We start from the raw sequence: 16,655 nt of genomic DNA on the forward strand, positions 1-16,655 counted from the left end.
GTCCAGACGAGGGCCACAAAAATGATCAGGGCTCTGCTATGAGGACAGGCTGAGGGAGCTGGGGGTGTTCAGCCTGGAGAAGAGAAGGCTTCAAGGAGACCTAAGAGCAGCTTGCTAGTCCCTGAGGGGGACCTGCAAGAAGATAGAGAGAGACTGTTTGCAAAGGCCTGCAAGACCTTCAAACTCAAGCAGAGCAAACGTAGATTGGATGTTAGGAACCAGTTCTTAACTCTGAGGGTGGTGGAACACTGGAACAGGTTGCCCAGGGAGGTGGTTGACAATCCCCCCCCCCCCCCCCCCCCCATCCCTGGAGACATTCAAGGTGAGGATCAACAAGACTCTTATCTAATTGAGAATGCCCCTGCTTACTGCAGGGAGGGTTGGCCTGCATGACCTTTAGAGGTCCCTTCCAGCCCAAACCATTCTGTGATTCTCTGAGCATGTTGCCATTTTCTCCTGCATAAAGCCATTGAAAGTTGGTGCTAAACACTACTCACAATCACAGTATCATAGAATTGTTTGGGTTGGAAAAGACCTCTACATCCAGTCCAGCCATCAATTTAGCACCACCATGGCTATGAAATCCTGACCTGAATTGCCAGGTCCACATGTTTCTTGAACACCTCCAGGGAGGACCCAGCGTGTCTGTTTGCTCTCTGTTTTTCCATGTGTAAATGATGGTCAAGGTGAGAAAATCAGATCATAAAGGATATCTTTTATCTAAAAATTATTATGGCATTGTTATGGTGACAATGAAAAACCTTCTGCAACCTTCTTGCTGGAGTAATGAAATACTGCCTTGTGAGGAGTTTCTAACAGTCCAACTAACAAAGGTTCCTCATGATTTTCAGGTTTCCAGACAGCATATTGTTTCTGTGTAACCTAATGAAAGCAGTGTGTATTCTGGAGAGCCAAATGTTTTCTGATCTTGAAAGAAACTAATGAATAGCTGTACAGATCTATAGATACATATTAAAAACCAGAATAAACCCATCAGTAACATATGTAATGAGCTTATGGTTTAAGTATTCCGAATCATGCTATGGTTTCCTATTTGTGGCACATGCTGCTACGGAGTTAATATTCCAATGACTCTGCTTTTCCTTTGTTAGTTTCTCTCTGATGCTAAAAACTACAGAAACTGAAGTGTTACTTTCTTGTTTTACAGACTTTTATCCTTGCTTGTTCTTTCACTTATCCAATTAAATAGTTTCAAATCTCTTTTTATCAAGTACTTGTCAGGCATTTGGTACAGAAGCATGTTTTTTCCCCCTGCCTAGTTAATTAAGGTGACTGTAAACAAAAAGATCTACAATTCAAAGCCGAGGAGTGTTTCACACAAGGATGGAGGTGATAATAGTTTAATTCCTGCTTGATCTTTCCTGTCTTTGCCCTGGCTACTTCGGATTGACCTTGTCCGCAATCTGATGACCTCCCCCTTGCACTCAGCCATTTGGAAAGCTGCTCATACTGTAGCTGGCCCTCAGGGGCTATCTGGGAGACCACTGATCCATTGACCCATGTCAGGACTGGGTTTCAGATCTGATCTGCTGAGCTTCTGAGGCAGCTATGCAGTACACCCACTGCAGACAAAGCCAGTGGGACAGTCTGATGGGGTTTTTTTCCTACTTCTTAAGCAGCATCTAGTCTGCAGTTGCTGTATGGAAGTCATTTGCTACGGAATACACTTCCTGAAGCAATTACACGTATTGATCCTTTCTGTACAAAGGAAGTAAGTTCCCTACTTCAGCGGCTCAATTTTTCTAAATCCATCAAATTGCCAGGTTTATTGGGTGTGTTTCAGTCTCAACGCCAGGTTCCACCAAAAACTCCCCACCTTTGTATATGTAATAAGGGCAGAAATAGATCTGTCTCAGTAGGCTTCTTCTATGAAGTGTTATGCCAGGACTTTGCAGAGGCTTACAGAAGTGTAAAGTTCTGAGCACATTCTCTGATACATTTCTGTATATACAAGTGCCTGTTCTACAATAGAAATGGCAGCTTACAAAGTTGCATGTGTGTTTGTAGAACAGGGAAACACTCTGCTTATCCAGGAGAAAATCCTGACGGTTTTGAGCTTAATTTAACTTCCTAGCATGTTGTGTTCAATTCTGCACTACAATGTGTCATTTTCTGCTTTAAAACATTAGCTTGTTTTTCTCCTAAAGCATGGAGCTTGCAGTTCCTCTGCTCTTAAGTGCTTGTATTTTTTCCCCAGCCATGTTTAGCAGGCCAGCCATGGAGGTGTTGAATGTGGCATTCCAGTTCTGTTCTGCACTGGCCTGTAGATTACACTTGTTTAAAGCGGTGATGGGACTCAGCAGATACACAGACCTTGTAAACATCTGAAATTCCTTCCTTTTTTAGTCTGTGTATGTGGGAAATAATGCAGACTAGGTACATAGCTGAGCTAATGGTCATTCCAGGGAAAAAAATACCCATAGAAGAATCATAGAATGGTTTGGGTCATAACTGGACTTTCCACCTTTGTCATTAATATAGGTGGTGCTGCTTTCACCCAAACTATGGACTGTCATTTGTGCATTAGCACTTGAAAGGGTGGATTGTATTAAAATGGGAAAGAAGCCTTTTTCCCCCAATTTCTTAACACCCTTGGTTGTCTGTTGCTTTCCAATCTATATGTTCATTGGTCTGATAAGTTTTCTTTGTACATATCATGCAACCAAACCCAACATTCTGACTTTCGTGTCCCATAGTCTTTTGTCTCTTAGTTCTTTGTCATGTGAAAAGCATGATAAAGATTAATCCTACCTAAAGGTTTACATGTTAAAAAGTATGAAAGAGGAGCTTTCTCCCTTCTAGAGAGAGGGAATGCCCGTGGGAGGATTTTGTATGTTTTCTTCGCCTGATGCCATTCTAATCTTTGTATTTTTTTGAAGCTGACAAAGAGCATCCTCTGACAGAGTTTATAACGTGACACTGTTTTTCATTTATCTACAGGAATTGATTCCTGAATTCTATTACCTCCCAGAGATATTTGTCAACAGCAACAATTACAATCTGGGAGTGATGGATGATGGAACAGTTGTGTCTGATGTTGAACTTCCACCGTGGGCCAAAACCCCAGAAGAATTTGTTCGCATCAACAGACTGGTAAGATGGCTATCCCCTACCGCCTGTAGCCTTTGTCTTGCAGCAGAGGTTTGAAATAGTTTGGATCTTTGCTTTCAGTAGAGAGCTATTTATCATTTGTGTAGGACTGTGAGTGAAATCATCAGAAGCAATGTTAGATTTACAAGTTGAGGAAGAACAAAGGCACAAAAGTGTTGTTCATTGTGCAAAAAAGTTTGAGTACGGTCTAAATAAATACACAGGAGGTCTCATCCTGCTTGTATGGCACCTCTTGTGGTTCGAAGGTAGATCACCACTTTCCAGAAGATGTGGAAAAGCTTCTTTAATCTCAGAAATATTTTGTTACCCTCATTACTTAAATGTAATTTTAGGGTTTTTCAGTAGAATAAGTTCCCATTGTATTAGTTAAGGATCTGGGTTCCTCACTGTGAAGTTATTCTCCATCTCCTACTTCCTCCTTTTCTAAGATTTTGGCTCTTAATTTTATTTTCCTCATTTCTAGCCTTGGTGCCAGGCTCTTCTCACCCTCACCCCTCTGTATCCTCTGACCTACTCCCTCAGTCTTCTATCACTTCTGTCATTTCTGGTGTCTGCCTGCCTTGCAGCTCTCTCTGATGCCTTTCACTTTCACTATGTTCTCGGGATGGAGTGCTTCATCTGCAGCAAGCAGCTGCTCTTTGATTATTACTCCTAAACTTTTGGGCACAAAATGTAAAATCCTTTAAAGTCTCCTTGCAGAGAGCAATGATCTCATTCCATATTCCAAATGTCCTTTTTTTCTTTATATGTGCAGTCTACAGTGAGCACATCTTTATTTTGTTAAATCCCCCAAAGAGAAGCAGGTCAGATGGAAGTGCTCCAAAGCTTTCATTTCCAAAAGTGATCTGAAACCAACATTGTATTAACTTTGGTACTTTTGTATGGCAAAGGTTACAATTACTTTGTCCCTTCCTTTGTTTCACTCACCTTTTCTCCTGTGAATATCAGATTTACTGTCTAAAAATGGTTCCTTCTCATATATATCTTTTTCCCCTCCATGTAATTATTCACTAGTGAGTGTGACTTTGGAAACCAGAAGTTTTTGCTAGGAGTCTGTTTGCCTTTGTAGCTCTACTGTGGAAGCAGATCTAGCAGTGCCACTTGTCAGGTGGAAACCTGAAGGAATGGTCAGAAGTTGCTGCAAGTTAGAGTTTTATCAAGAAAGAACTTTACAGGCACATACGATTTTCAAGTATCCCGTAACGTGACAGCATTTATTGATGTGTGCTATGCCCGTTGGTGACACTGTAGGTCCCTGATCCTCCTGCTGTAACAGATACCAGGTTTTGGTCAGTCTCATGGCATTAAATGTAAACCTTTGGGCCAGCAGGTCCCGCTCACTGCTTCTGTGTGATGTAGTTAACCTTGTGGTGGTCCTGGGTGATGGTGGATGATGCCCTCTGGAACTGAGGCAATTGTATGCAGATATTACATTGCTTTTTGTTGTTAATACTCAGTGGATTGAACACCAGCAGCAGCATTTGATTTTTCACTCAAATAGGTGTGTTTAGGAAGAATGCTTAAAGCTCTGTTCCTCAGCAATACTATCAAAGAAAGCTTGCTACAACGTGCCATGGGCTGATACATGCCCTTAATAGTTCCTTACTGCTTGCTGCTTCAGACAAAACAGCGATTATAGCATTTTAAGTGCTCATTTGGTAAGCTATCACATGGTGATATTTTTTCCCTTTGCATTTCAGTTTACCTCCTTAAGCCCACAGATCTGCTACAAGGATTGGAGCTCATGAAATGCATACTGCTTTGATCTGTGACCTTTTTGTGGTGCTAATCGGGTTCCTGATATCATTATGCCTCGCTCATTAATCATATTTCCTGCAGCCCGTCAGCCAGCCAGCCCGAGCCCCTGTTTGCAGCCTTGTGTTGGCAGGTTTCTGCTTTTCCAGATTATTACAGTGTGATACTTTGGCTTCTCATAACCAGCCCCACATCAAGCTGTGTGCTACAATTAAAGTCAGATGGTCCTCAAGTTGAGCAGGGATATACTGTTGCAGCTGTCTGTCTTTCTGGAACAGACCAGCACGGGGAGCAGATGATATGTAGGACAGTGCACAGTAACAGCTTGTACAGTACTGGGTCAGTAGCAGGGGTTCAGAGCTGGTTTAAAAGTGATTCTCAACCTATTTCTAATTCTGGAAAGTATGTATTTTAATTGAAATAGAGCACTGGGTGTCCTCCCCATTTGCTCTGAGAGAAGAACCAGAATGGTGTGTAATTAAAACTGGGGTTTGATTGATGGAATGTCCTGATGAGCTAAATGATAGCATCAGGATGTCACTCTGAGCAACACAAAGAAGTGTGAAATGCCTGGTTTGCTTCTGCATGTAGTTGGTAGTTTGTATTAGTTTGTGCTAACACAGTGCTTTCTAATAGCACAAATCAGGGGAGGGGTGGAATATTTTCCTCTGAGACAATCTGAAAAGTGGCTGGGTTTTTACCATTCTGAAACCTTATTTTGTATCTAAGGGAGACTGCTATACAAAGGAAGGCAAATATATTCAAGTACATGGAGGAGGTAATGAAGTGAACTTGAGCCATGCCTCTGAATAGAGCTTGTCTGAAACATGCCGAAAGCATTCAGTTTTGGTTTCATGATATCAAAATCTGCTAATAGTAGTAGATGGGGTTTGGCTGTGAGGGACTACACTGGAGAGGTGCATCTGCAGGACAAATTTAATGTACAGAAAGAAGCAAACCTCATGATGTAAAGAAACTTTGCCTTTTCCATGAAAACAGAATCTAGCTAGTGTATCATCACTGGTTAGCCAAAATCTCACTGCTACCCAGTCTTGTGGTGTAAGCAGGAAGGGAAGGCAGAGCCTGTAAAGTCTCTTTTCCATAATAATACCATCACTATATCTTGTTTGTGATCCTACTATCTCTAGGTGGGATACAGGTTGCTTTATTGAAATGACAGCTAAACTCTGGGCTTTGAGACTGTAAGCACAGTAAAATACCAATAAAACAGTCCATACATGCTTGCATTGAAATACTACCTGAAGGCCTGATAGAAACCAGTCTTCCTGAATAAAAAAGGCTGCTGCGGTTTCCTGAGCAGTTTGTCTGTCTCTGCGATTGTGGAAAATTTGGCAATCTTCATCATTCAAAACATTGAAGGGATTAAGTAATTGCAGTGTAAGCCTCTCATCTTAAACAGTACCCAGCCATCCACATCCTAAAAGAGTTTAAATTGCTTGCTAATTCTGACGACACTGTGCATTTGTCTGTAGTGCCTCTTATCCCGGAGAAGTCTGAAACTAAACAAGGTGAGCAGGAGGAAAACTAAAGAGTTAGTCTAAATGAGAGTAAAATGAAACAAAAAAGAGGTTAAGTAGTACAAAAAAGGCCGTTAAGAGAGTGAAGAGAGATGCAGATTTTCTAATAAAGTAAGAGAAATCATCCTAGGCAAGATACATATTAAAACCTGGAGGAGAATGATGTGCAGTAGGGAAAGAGTCAGAAAAGCCAAACGAGAAGGCAGTTTGAGCAGATACAGTTTTACAAACATCAAGGCTCTTAGCACAAAAGCTGATTGGAATCAATCTCAGCAGTTAAATTTGCTTTCTGCTCTTTTGTTGTTTGGTGGTGTAGAACTGGTTGAAAGTGAGGGCTGTGGGGGACATTAGAGTTATTACTGTGTGAAATGAAGTGGGAAACAATTGTGCTGGAACTACTGGCCCATTGAACAGGTGTTCACTAAATCTGTCCGTCTTGTTTGTCTGTTCCCTGATTGCTGTGCCTGGGCACTGCCTGTCACTGGGGTTCTGTGGGATAGTGATGGGAATATATTAATAATTTTGATTAATGTGGGAAAACTGCATCATGGGCTCAGCACAGGTAAAGGAGAAAAAGGAGGTGGAAAGTGATGGCAGTTTCTTACTGGATTTACTGAGGGCTCCAGTCTGTGGCTGGAAGTTGCATTTCAAAGAGACTGCAACTTGTTCTGCCTCTGAGGTGAGAAGTGGTGATGGTCAGGGCTTTCACACAGCAGCATGGTGAGGGACCTGCTAGGATATGGTAGAGTTGGATTTGTTTCACTCTTGTCTGGAGTTTATTTATGGGTCATATGTAAAAATAGGCTGCTAAATCTGAACGTAATGAGTAGCTTGTTCTAGATAAAGTAATGGTAATACAGTCAGAATGGAGAGGAGTTGCCATCCTGAGTGCTGGAAAATAAAGGGAGGCTTTGGTAATGTTTGCATACATGGAGCTGTGGAGAAACAGACTGAGAATTTGTGGTCTTCAGCTGAAGTAGGGGAGGGGTTGAGAAAACATGGCCATCTGTGCCCTACATGGAAGGATACAAAAAGAGTCAGCTGAGGCTTTGCTTTCAGTGCTTTTCCCTGGCAAAGCTCCACCATTTGAAAGCCTGGGATGAGGAACAGTAATGTTGCTGAAACCATCTGGGGTACAGGGAAAGCTTCTTACATAGATCTGGAGGTAGGAAAAACTCTTGTATGGGGAAAGAGTTTCTTCTTCCTAGAAAGGGGGAGAATAAGAGCGAGCATATCAAAGTGTACAGCACTGAGAAGATGCAAGCAGGAGGTGACATTCTCTGTTTCACAGCATAAAGATGTAAAGTTGTTCATGAAAGGAAAAACTAAATTTTGCTTCTCTCAAAGAGTGTGTGATTAGTCTCAGGAACATTATGAGCAACACCACGAAGCACAAAGGGACTGTGGAAGTTTATGTGAATAAGAGCTCTGGTTCCTTAGGCAGTATAAAACCTGTCATAGGAAAGAGAAGACTTTGCATTCAGTGGTGAAGGCAAGCCCTAGAGATTAGATGACAGTTTGATGAGAGAAACAGAACTCACCTCTTCTTGCTGTAATAAATAGAAGTATTTTTTCACTGACTGTGTAAAACTAATGATGCTTTAGTCCTGTACAACAGATCTTCTGGCTCTATGGAAAGAATAATTTTGCAACAGAGTCCCAAAACACATGGGACTTGCAGGGGTGTAGCTCAAGTAAGTCCTGCATCCCTTCTCCCTCACCACAGTGCCCCATCTTTGTGTGTGATCATGAAGCAGCACACAAAACTAGATCACTGAGATGATCTGGAAAAGCTTTGATTCCAATCCATCTTATTTTAGAGACCCAATTTACACTTGCTCTGCTGCTGGTGGCACTGGGCACAAATAACAGCGTAGTTAGCTGCAGCACGGTGCAAAACCAAACATTTTTGGATTGGAAACATCTTAACACTATTTTCTCTATCAGAATTGGAGTCTCACTAAACAGCAGTCAGCAGCAGGGACACATCTAGCCAGGACAGCTCCAGTTAGCTGTGATTCTGATATTAGCTTAACTGCAGCAGCTCAGCACTCTGTGGGGAGCATCATCCTGCTGCTGGAGGAAGTGTAGTGTCAGGCTCCTGAGGATTATGTGCTTCTGCCAAAGCAGTGGGTGGAAACTGATGGAAAAGCTTGCTGCACCCTAGCCCATCTGCTCAGCATCAACCTCCTGCTAGATGTTCCCTCACATCTGCCAGTTGTTACCCTTTAACTGGGAGTTCAGGTGTAGCCCTTTTGGTTTAAGGAGAGGCCAAACTCTAGCCCATCAGTCAAACAGGAGAATGTATTTAGTAAAACAAATGCAGGCTTTTGACAATCAAGGTCATGCTCACCCAAGTAATAAATGTGCTGGGCAGTTGGTTTCTTTGGTCAGATGGTTGGTCTAACCTTAAACAATCAAAGTCTGTGAATTCCTTTCCCAGTTTCTCTTTTGGAAGCAATTCAAGCAACCCCAAATCTGTTGGGCTGTAATTTTTACTCTCAGTCTTTGCTGGTTCAAAAGGCACAAATGCCAGTTGCAAGGTACCCGGTTGCTTGTTGATCTATTGACTTGCATTAGTAAAATTTGTGAGAGATATAGTCACCACATAACCAAATGCAGTAAAAGACCAGTTCTTATTTCCTTCTTTCATTTCTGGTAGCTGAAGACACCTTGTACTCTGCCATTTAAACCTATATAATCACAGAGTGGTTTGAGTTGGAAGGAACTTCAAAGCTCATCCAGTTCCAAGCCCCTCCCATGGGCATGAACACATTCCAGTAGCCCAGGCTGCCCCATCCAACCTGGCCTTGAGCACCTCCAGGGAGTGGCCATCCATCACTTCCCTGGCCAGCCTGTTCCAGTGTCTCACTACCCTCATTGTAAGGAATGTTTTCCTAATAATTGTGCTGCTTTTAAGACATGAAGGTTCCCTCTGACATGGAGGACTATTAATAAACCCACTAGAGCTAGAATTTCTCATGCTTGCACTCAGCTGATCCTTTCCAGGTTATGTAGTTAAAACATGTTTTAGCTGTCTAGCTCAGCCTGAAATAAGTTAGGGAATCCTCACCTGCTAGTGTCCGTAGCTCTAATGAGCAACAGCAGACAGGTATGTCTGCTTTGTAGGAGGATATTGGACAGTATTTCTACAGAAAGCTGATGTTTGTGTTACTCAAAGAAGGCTCTAGAACCAATCTAGCCTTCTTGTTTCTTTCTGGAAATAATCTTCCTTTGTCTATCTTAAATACTAAAATTTCAGGATGAATCTCTGACGTGGTCATTATATGAAATCTCTCTCCCTCCACATTTTTTTTTCATTATGAAGTTTTATCTCCTCTTTGGATTTTGTTTAGGTAGATTAGTGTTGTTAATAAAAAGCAGCAGCTTGTAAAGGAAGATTAAAGATAGTAATAGTAGCAAAAAAATGTACTAGGTCATAAGGAAACAAAATGCTGCATAGATTAAGTGACATGATACACGCTCCTGTGAGGTTCCTTCTGTTTGGCCTCATCCAAATAGGCAGAATTTCTCCAAGCCTCGGTTTAAGAAGAAATGTGGGATCTAATGCAAGTTAGTGAGAGTTAAACACGGCTCATAAAGCCAGTAAAAGTTCAGCAGCATGCAAGTAGTTTAGAGGAAGTTGATTAAAAGTATCAGGCGACACAAATGGTTTTAGTTTTGCGATGCACAGAGTGAAAGTGATGTCAGACTTTTAATTTATGATCTCCTTGTGTTTAATTAATAAACATTACAACATTCTCCATTGGTCAGCAGACTAAACCTCCAACAAATAAACCCTGTGTATTTTGGGGGGGGATACATTCCAAACAGTATACCTACAATAAAATAGTGCAGAGGATCCTGCCTCTCAAAGTCTCTGAAAAAAAAACCTTACAAGTGTATAGCAGAAGAGTCCTTAAGAGCAGTGAAGCCTCCTAATTGCTAATGACATTATCTCTTGCCATCTGCTTTCTGAGGCAGAAAAAGAACTTTGTAATGAGGATTAAGAATTGAAGATGGTGTGAGCATGCTCCAAGAGTTGCTGAAGTGCTCTCTGCTTTCATAATCAATCACAGGATAACTTTTTTAATAGTAGATTGTTAGTATATTTTGTCTAAACTGATTTAAATGTACTGAGAATTAAATTTTGCTGCATATTCTGATAGGGCCACTTTATTTATAGCCTATTAATTTGCTAAACCTTTCTTTGCGGTACTAAAAGGAACTAGCCGTACTGCAGTGGACTTGGATGTCTGCACAGTCAACATCCTCCCTTCAAACTGAGGGAAGCACATCCACCCTCGGGCTGTGTGCACACCAGAATGAAGCTATGCTTACAATCCATTCCAAAGCAGCATCGCTCACCTTTTCTAAGCCTGGTTTGACTGCTAATGTGGACAGATCCCAGCCATTGTCAGATGTGTAGCAGATTGGGCCCCTCTCTGGCTTTACATACGCTTATTGAACTCTGCCCCAGTCAGTTTGCCCTGTATACATTAGTGCTGTAGGAGAAGTTTAGAGGACAGCAATATGCAGATGAAATCTTTGGGGTTTGGATGTTTCTCCCCCTAATGTAGTGAGAAGTTCCTGTTCTAATGTTCCAACCATGGATGACCATTTCATGGAAATTTTTGCTTTGTGTTGAGATTCCTCCCATGACACATGCCATCTAACCTGACCATGACCCATCTCTAGGCCTGTGTAGCCGAGGTGTACATGGCATGCTGACATGTTGTTTCATCTACCATTGTGACACTGTGGTTAGGTAGGAGCCTGCTGTGAGCTGGGCTGTGCACTAGACGTGAGTGCATGCCAGATACTCAGGGGTCAATTTTATTTCTGGCTAGATCAACACAGTCGTATAGCTGCATTTTATATCTGATGATATACATGCTGCTGGGTTTGGTTTGATTTGCACACCTATCTGCTGCTGCAGCATATAGAACTGTTGTCCTCAGTTTGGTTGAGCTGGTGATGGGCAGGCCTGCTAGAGGATCAGATAAAACTGCCTGGCGAGCTGTGTCTCTGTAGTCTGCCAGATGGCCATCTCTGTTACATGTCAGTTTTCTCACTTCCTTAACAAGAGTTAGTCCCAATGCTGAAGGAAGGTAAGGAATGTATTCCGCTGGCATTCGCTGAAGTGACCCATGGAGTTCCCTAGAGAGGGATCTTTCCCTCTTAATCACACAGTTTTGAGAGTCCACTTTTTCCTTCTTCTTTTATCACACAGTTTATGAGAAGTGAGAGAGCGAATAAAGAAAAAACCCAACTGAAGTAGGGTCCAGGGACCAGGTATAAACTGCATCAAGTCTGAAGATCACTGTCTGCAGAAGGTGGTGGCACAAGGATAGTGAAAGAGGAGCCTAGTGACAGAAAGCTGTGATACAGGCAGAGAAGCAGAGAATTTCGAAAGCAAAGCAATGAGAAACTACACAGAGTGGCCAGATCAGTTCTGCGGCCTTTTGAGTTACTCTCTGTGGATACAAAAACGACTGGAAGATGGGAGGGATCAATAAATGAAGGCAGCTTTAAAGTTTCCAGTGATTACATGGAGATCCTAATTCAGGAACCTAAAAATGAATTATATTTGATACCTTCCTGAAATCTTAGGGTCTGATGTTTGTCATGAGATCTGGTGTTGGCTAGATAAGACAACTCCTTTGGTCTCCAAAACAGACTCAATCCTAAACTGTCTCCTTTTAACAACTCTACCCTTCTTGTAACAAATCAGTATGGGAAATGCAAATGTTCATTTGAACAGGTCAGCTCTGGACATAAAACATGGCACGGTGGCAGAAGCCTTTGTGTAGTAAACACCTTGATGTAGTTTCACCAACAGAATGACTGTTGCAGCCTCTTATATGTTACACATGATATGAAAACACTGAAAATTATAAAACTTACAGTCTTCCACAGTTTAAAGTAACCCTGCCAAAGTGTAGAACTTAATTGTTGAGTTCCACATGGTGTGATAACCCCACTTACACCTTCTGAATGCATTTGCCACTAAGGCTAGCACTATGTAGTGTCTTTTTTTCAAAATTTTGGTTTGGATTTGAAATGTTAGGATCTGTGAAATCTAAAGTCTTATCAGAAGGTGCTTATTTTACTTGACTATAAAATCATAGTGGACTTTGTTAGCAGAAGAGCTGACTCAAAGATGTGGCATTTTTAATATGGTGTTTGAGAACAGAATTGCCCCTTTCGCTTATCTGATCACTTCATGCATGTTAGCTTTCTATCTTCCAAGCAGTGGGGTGTAAGCAAATTTCAGGAATTTTTAATGTTCTTGGAGCAGGCTGTACATTTGTGACCCAAGGATTAGTAGATAGAGGCTAATACCTCTTAATTTGGGGTCATGAGTGCTCAGCGGTCATGTGCTGACCTCACAGTCATTACATGTCTGAATTCACATCATTCAGTTGTTGGCTTTGGTAGCTGAAGGGCCTTTCCACAAAACCAGCAATAGGAAAACATTCAGAAAGTGTATTTTGGTGGTGAATTCTTTCAGAACTCTGATTCTACGCCACCTACTGCTTTGTGGTTTTCAATGAATGTAAAATCAACTGCAGATTGCAGAGAGACATGTTCATACGCTGTGTTGTACAACTGAAGTAGTTGCTCTCTTTCTTAGGTAAGTTAATGGACTTAAAGTACTCCAGAATCAAACCAGAACAGAAACTATGCTGTGTCCCTTGGACACATTTCCCTTTACCTTATGCCTTAACACATAGCCTCTAGTTAAATGATCACATGCTGTTATTTTTCTGCTGGCTGTATTCAGTCTACAAGAGGAAGAGGGCTCATGTACTAGTTTACTCTGTGGGGTCTTTCCTCCATACTGCTACATTTACAAAGCTTCAAACCCCATTTATTGCACACTGCTTGAATGCTAATGTGTAGACAGCATATTAACTGTACTCTCTGAATCATCTACAAGCATTAATGCATTTATTGTTACATGATCTTTGTGTGATGAGGAAACTGTATTATTTCTACTTTATAAATGCAGAGAAGCTTAAAGATTTATCATGACTACTAATTATGGGTCTCTCTTGAAAGTATTAGGAGGTGACATTTTTCAGAGTATGAAACATTCTGTAAATTCTGAAAGGAAAGGGAAAATGTGGCTTTTAATTTCAGTCAGTTCTCATTTGCTTTGGTGTTGAGCCTAACAAATAGTTGTGTTTGTACAACTGGGTATAAAGAATGAGTGGCTAGAAATAGTGTGACAGGGCAGAAACCACCTCAGGCAGGATTGCAGCTGAAACCTCAACAAATCTTACCTTGACCATGAAATAGCTGAACATAATCACAGAACTAATCACAAATTGAGAAACCTTCGTATCAAATTGGATACTCCAACAGAGTATGGATTGACTAATGAGTACTTGTCAAAAGGTTGGTATAGTTAGAACTAGATGGCAGAACTATAGCAGATTGAAAGTTAAATTTAAAGGTAAGGTTAACACAGTGTTTTCTCTTTTGGGTGTCTTGAAAAATAACAGAACCACTCCTTTTCTCTGGGAAGGAGGAAAGGTGAGGCTCTTTGCTATTGTTTTATGGGGTCACAATGTGCAAAAGGCTGAGGGGCACTGATGTGGATCTTACCAGTCTTTCCATGACACAATAAAGAGACTCTGGATTTCCAATATTACGTATTATTTGCTTACATGAAGGCACCATCTTGTTTGTGTCCAGTATGATTATCTGGCCTTCCATGAAATGGTAGGGAAAGAGTAGATTGCTCTGAAGGCCACTGTGCTAACAAAGTGCATTGCCAAAAAAGAAAAGGTAGTATATTTCTCAGGATTTGGAAGTAATATTTTTCTCTTAGATAGGACATTTCCTGTGCCTTGATCTTTAACTAAGGTGAAGTACTCGATACACTTAATCCTCCTTCCATAATGTGTTAGAAGTACAAGAACATAAATAGAAGTATGGCCTAGTAGAATATATTTTTTTCTTGTGGAGAATGTGATGTTGGTTTGTTCTGATGGTAAAAGGTGGGAAAGATTTGGTTATATGCCTTTACAAATTTCAAGAGAGACCTGAAACTTTTTAGGTGACAATGGATGGTTTGTAGTAGTCTACATACAAGATTTTGACTTTTTCTAGGAAAAATCTGGACTTTATCACTCAGCATATGTAATGTGCAACAGGGTAAAACAGGGTACTCTGAGACTTATGCTGTCAGAAACTTGCTTTCTTGGATTAAATCTATGTTATTGTGGAGAAGTATTCTGTAGGCTTCTATTAATGGCCACAAACACTGCTAGAACACAGGAACTGATACAAAGATAATGAATCTGTCAGACCCTACCCGCAGAGGTGAACGTTCCACCAGACATCACATTACCCTGGGATTCCTGATCGTTCAGACTTTCAGTTTTGTTGGGAAAATTCATCACCTGCTGCAGCTGAAAGGTCAAAACTATTGTAAAAAATCCAAGGTATGTTTTGGCTGCATAAGAAAAGGTCTACAACAGAGACTTTCCAGCGTGCTTTATTCTGGGACCTCATAAATGTTCCATTGAAGGCACATTTTCCTCTCTAGCAAAGTCAAGCCAACTGACAGTGAGCCAAGACTTTCCTTAATTACCCTTTGTGGTCTTTTAGAAGTAGTCCACAGAGCAAAGGCATCTGCAAACCGCAGGTTGAAACCCACTAATTTAAGGAGGTGGCAGCAGTTAATTGTTCACGTGTCACTGTTAAAATGAGCATCAAGTCAGTCTTGTGATGAACTGTCTTTTAGCTGTGACTAGTGATTATGGGTTATTGGGGGTGTAATTGCTAGTCTAATAGAGTTAACAAAGTTTAACAGCAGAGATAAGTAAATATCATGGAATTATTTCCTGCCTTTAATCCTGGGGAGATAACAAATACATTAACAAATCCTGACAAACTTCCAAATTTATTATGCCCTGAAGGGAGGGTAGGTTGAGTTTTACTAATATGGGACAGATTGCATGCCAGATAAGCCCTACTAAACATCACTTTCAGGTGATTGTTTTCACAGGGCTATCCCATAAAAAGCTGTTCAGGGGTTTGGACAAATGAAGAGCTATAGAAGTTTTTGTTAACCATCATCACTCTGATGATTTTACTTGTTGATACTGAGTGTGGTGGACCTGCATGACACAGCTGCTTTGCCTGGGTGAAAAATAGTGCTGATTGTAAATTGTGAGTGAGCCTGTGGTCTGCAAAAATAGCTATAATAAATTGTAAGCTATGTGTTGTGCATCTTCATTTTACAAAGAATTTTTGTTTCAGCCCAGAAGCGAGGCCTTTTCTGTTACCAAATGAAAACGAGCCTGTCAGGCTGGAGAGGAATGTGCAGTTGCATTGATGTCTGATAGCTCTACTCCTTCAGCAAATGTTGCAGTGGATTAAAAAGAAGAGCAGGTAGATACAAATGACTAGTGAGTGCATCCCTAACTTCAGGTTTCCTACTCACATGCACGACGTGCTGGTGCTGCCTCTGGGCGCAGGATAAACGCTGGTTTGGTTGAGGCACGTAAGCCTGCCTCTTGCAAGCTGTCAGAATGGAAGAGAGCATTGTGCCATGCCCCTGGTTAGAAAGTCACCATCCCAGTGACTAGGCAGCTGTGTAAGAAGTAAAATCAGTGTGATGAGCACAGCGCAGAGGCATCGATCATCTCACAGGTGACTGTTTCCAGTGCCCCTGTTGCTGCTTGCTGCTACAGACAGAATAAGTGATCGTTAGCTCTCCAGGAGTGAGACTGAGTCCCAGCAGAGCTCCTGGGCACCCAGCCTTGTGGCAGCAGGTATGGCCTGCTTCAGTGCTCCTCCAGACATCGTGCAGGATAACCAAAACAGTGGTGGCGTGTAATTTACTCAAAGGCATTTCATTATTTAGATGGCTGTGGAATGACCAAATCCAACTGGTATGCAGGTGGTGATCTGGTAGTTTTGAAGCAGATGAAGTTTCATAATGCAGGTTTCAGTTCATATACTGGAATGACTTAAAACAGCTATATATTTTTTTTTCCCTAGCAAGCTATAAATGAGTCCTTGGTTTGCAGTTGCATTCAATTATTTTAAAGCTATTTACAATGTATTCTATTGTAAAGCCATGACCTTTGATCTCCAGAATGGGTGCATGTCTTTTGTGGGAAGCAGGAAGTCTTGGGGCAAGTGACACTTGCAGCGCAGTTTATTTTACTTAGACTTTGATTCCTCCCCCTCCCCTCCTGTTTCTAGAAC

General features: G+C 41.4%; 1 protein-coding gene across 6 annotated transcripts in view; it reads left to right on the forward strand.

The window, feature by feature from the left end:
- LRBA (LPS responsive beige-like anchor protein) overlaps window positions 1–16,655 on the forward strand; it is a 315,739-nt gene that overhangs the window by 227,572 nt on the left and 71,512 nt on the right. For all 6 annotated transcript variants that reach the window (XM_068165720.1, XM_068165722.1, XM_068165721.1 and 3 more), the window contains one exon: window positions 2,962–3,114. In XM_068165720.1, coding sequence (XP_068021821.1) covers window positions 2,962–3,114 — 153 coding nt within the window. The remainder of the gene's footprint in view (window positions 1–2,961; window positions 3,115–16,655) is intronic.

The sequence above is a fragment of the Melanerpes formicivorus genome, unplaced genomic scaffold (assembly GCF_026170545.1).
Source record: "Melanerpes formicivorus ecotype bairdi unplaced genomic scaffold, bMelFor1.0.p_v2 SCAF_92, whole genome shotgun sequence".
Lineage (NCBI taxonomy): Eukaryota > Metazoa > Chordata > Aves > Piciformes > Picidae > Melanerpes > Melanerpes formicivorus.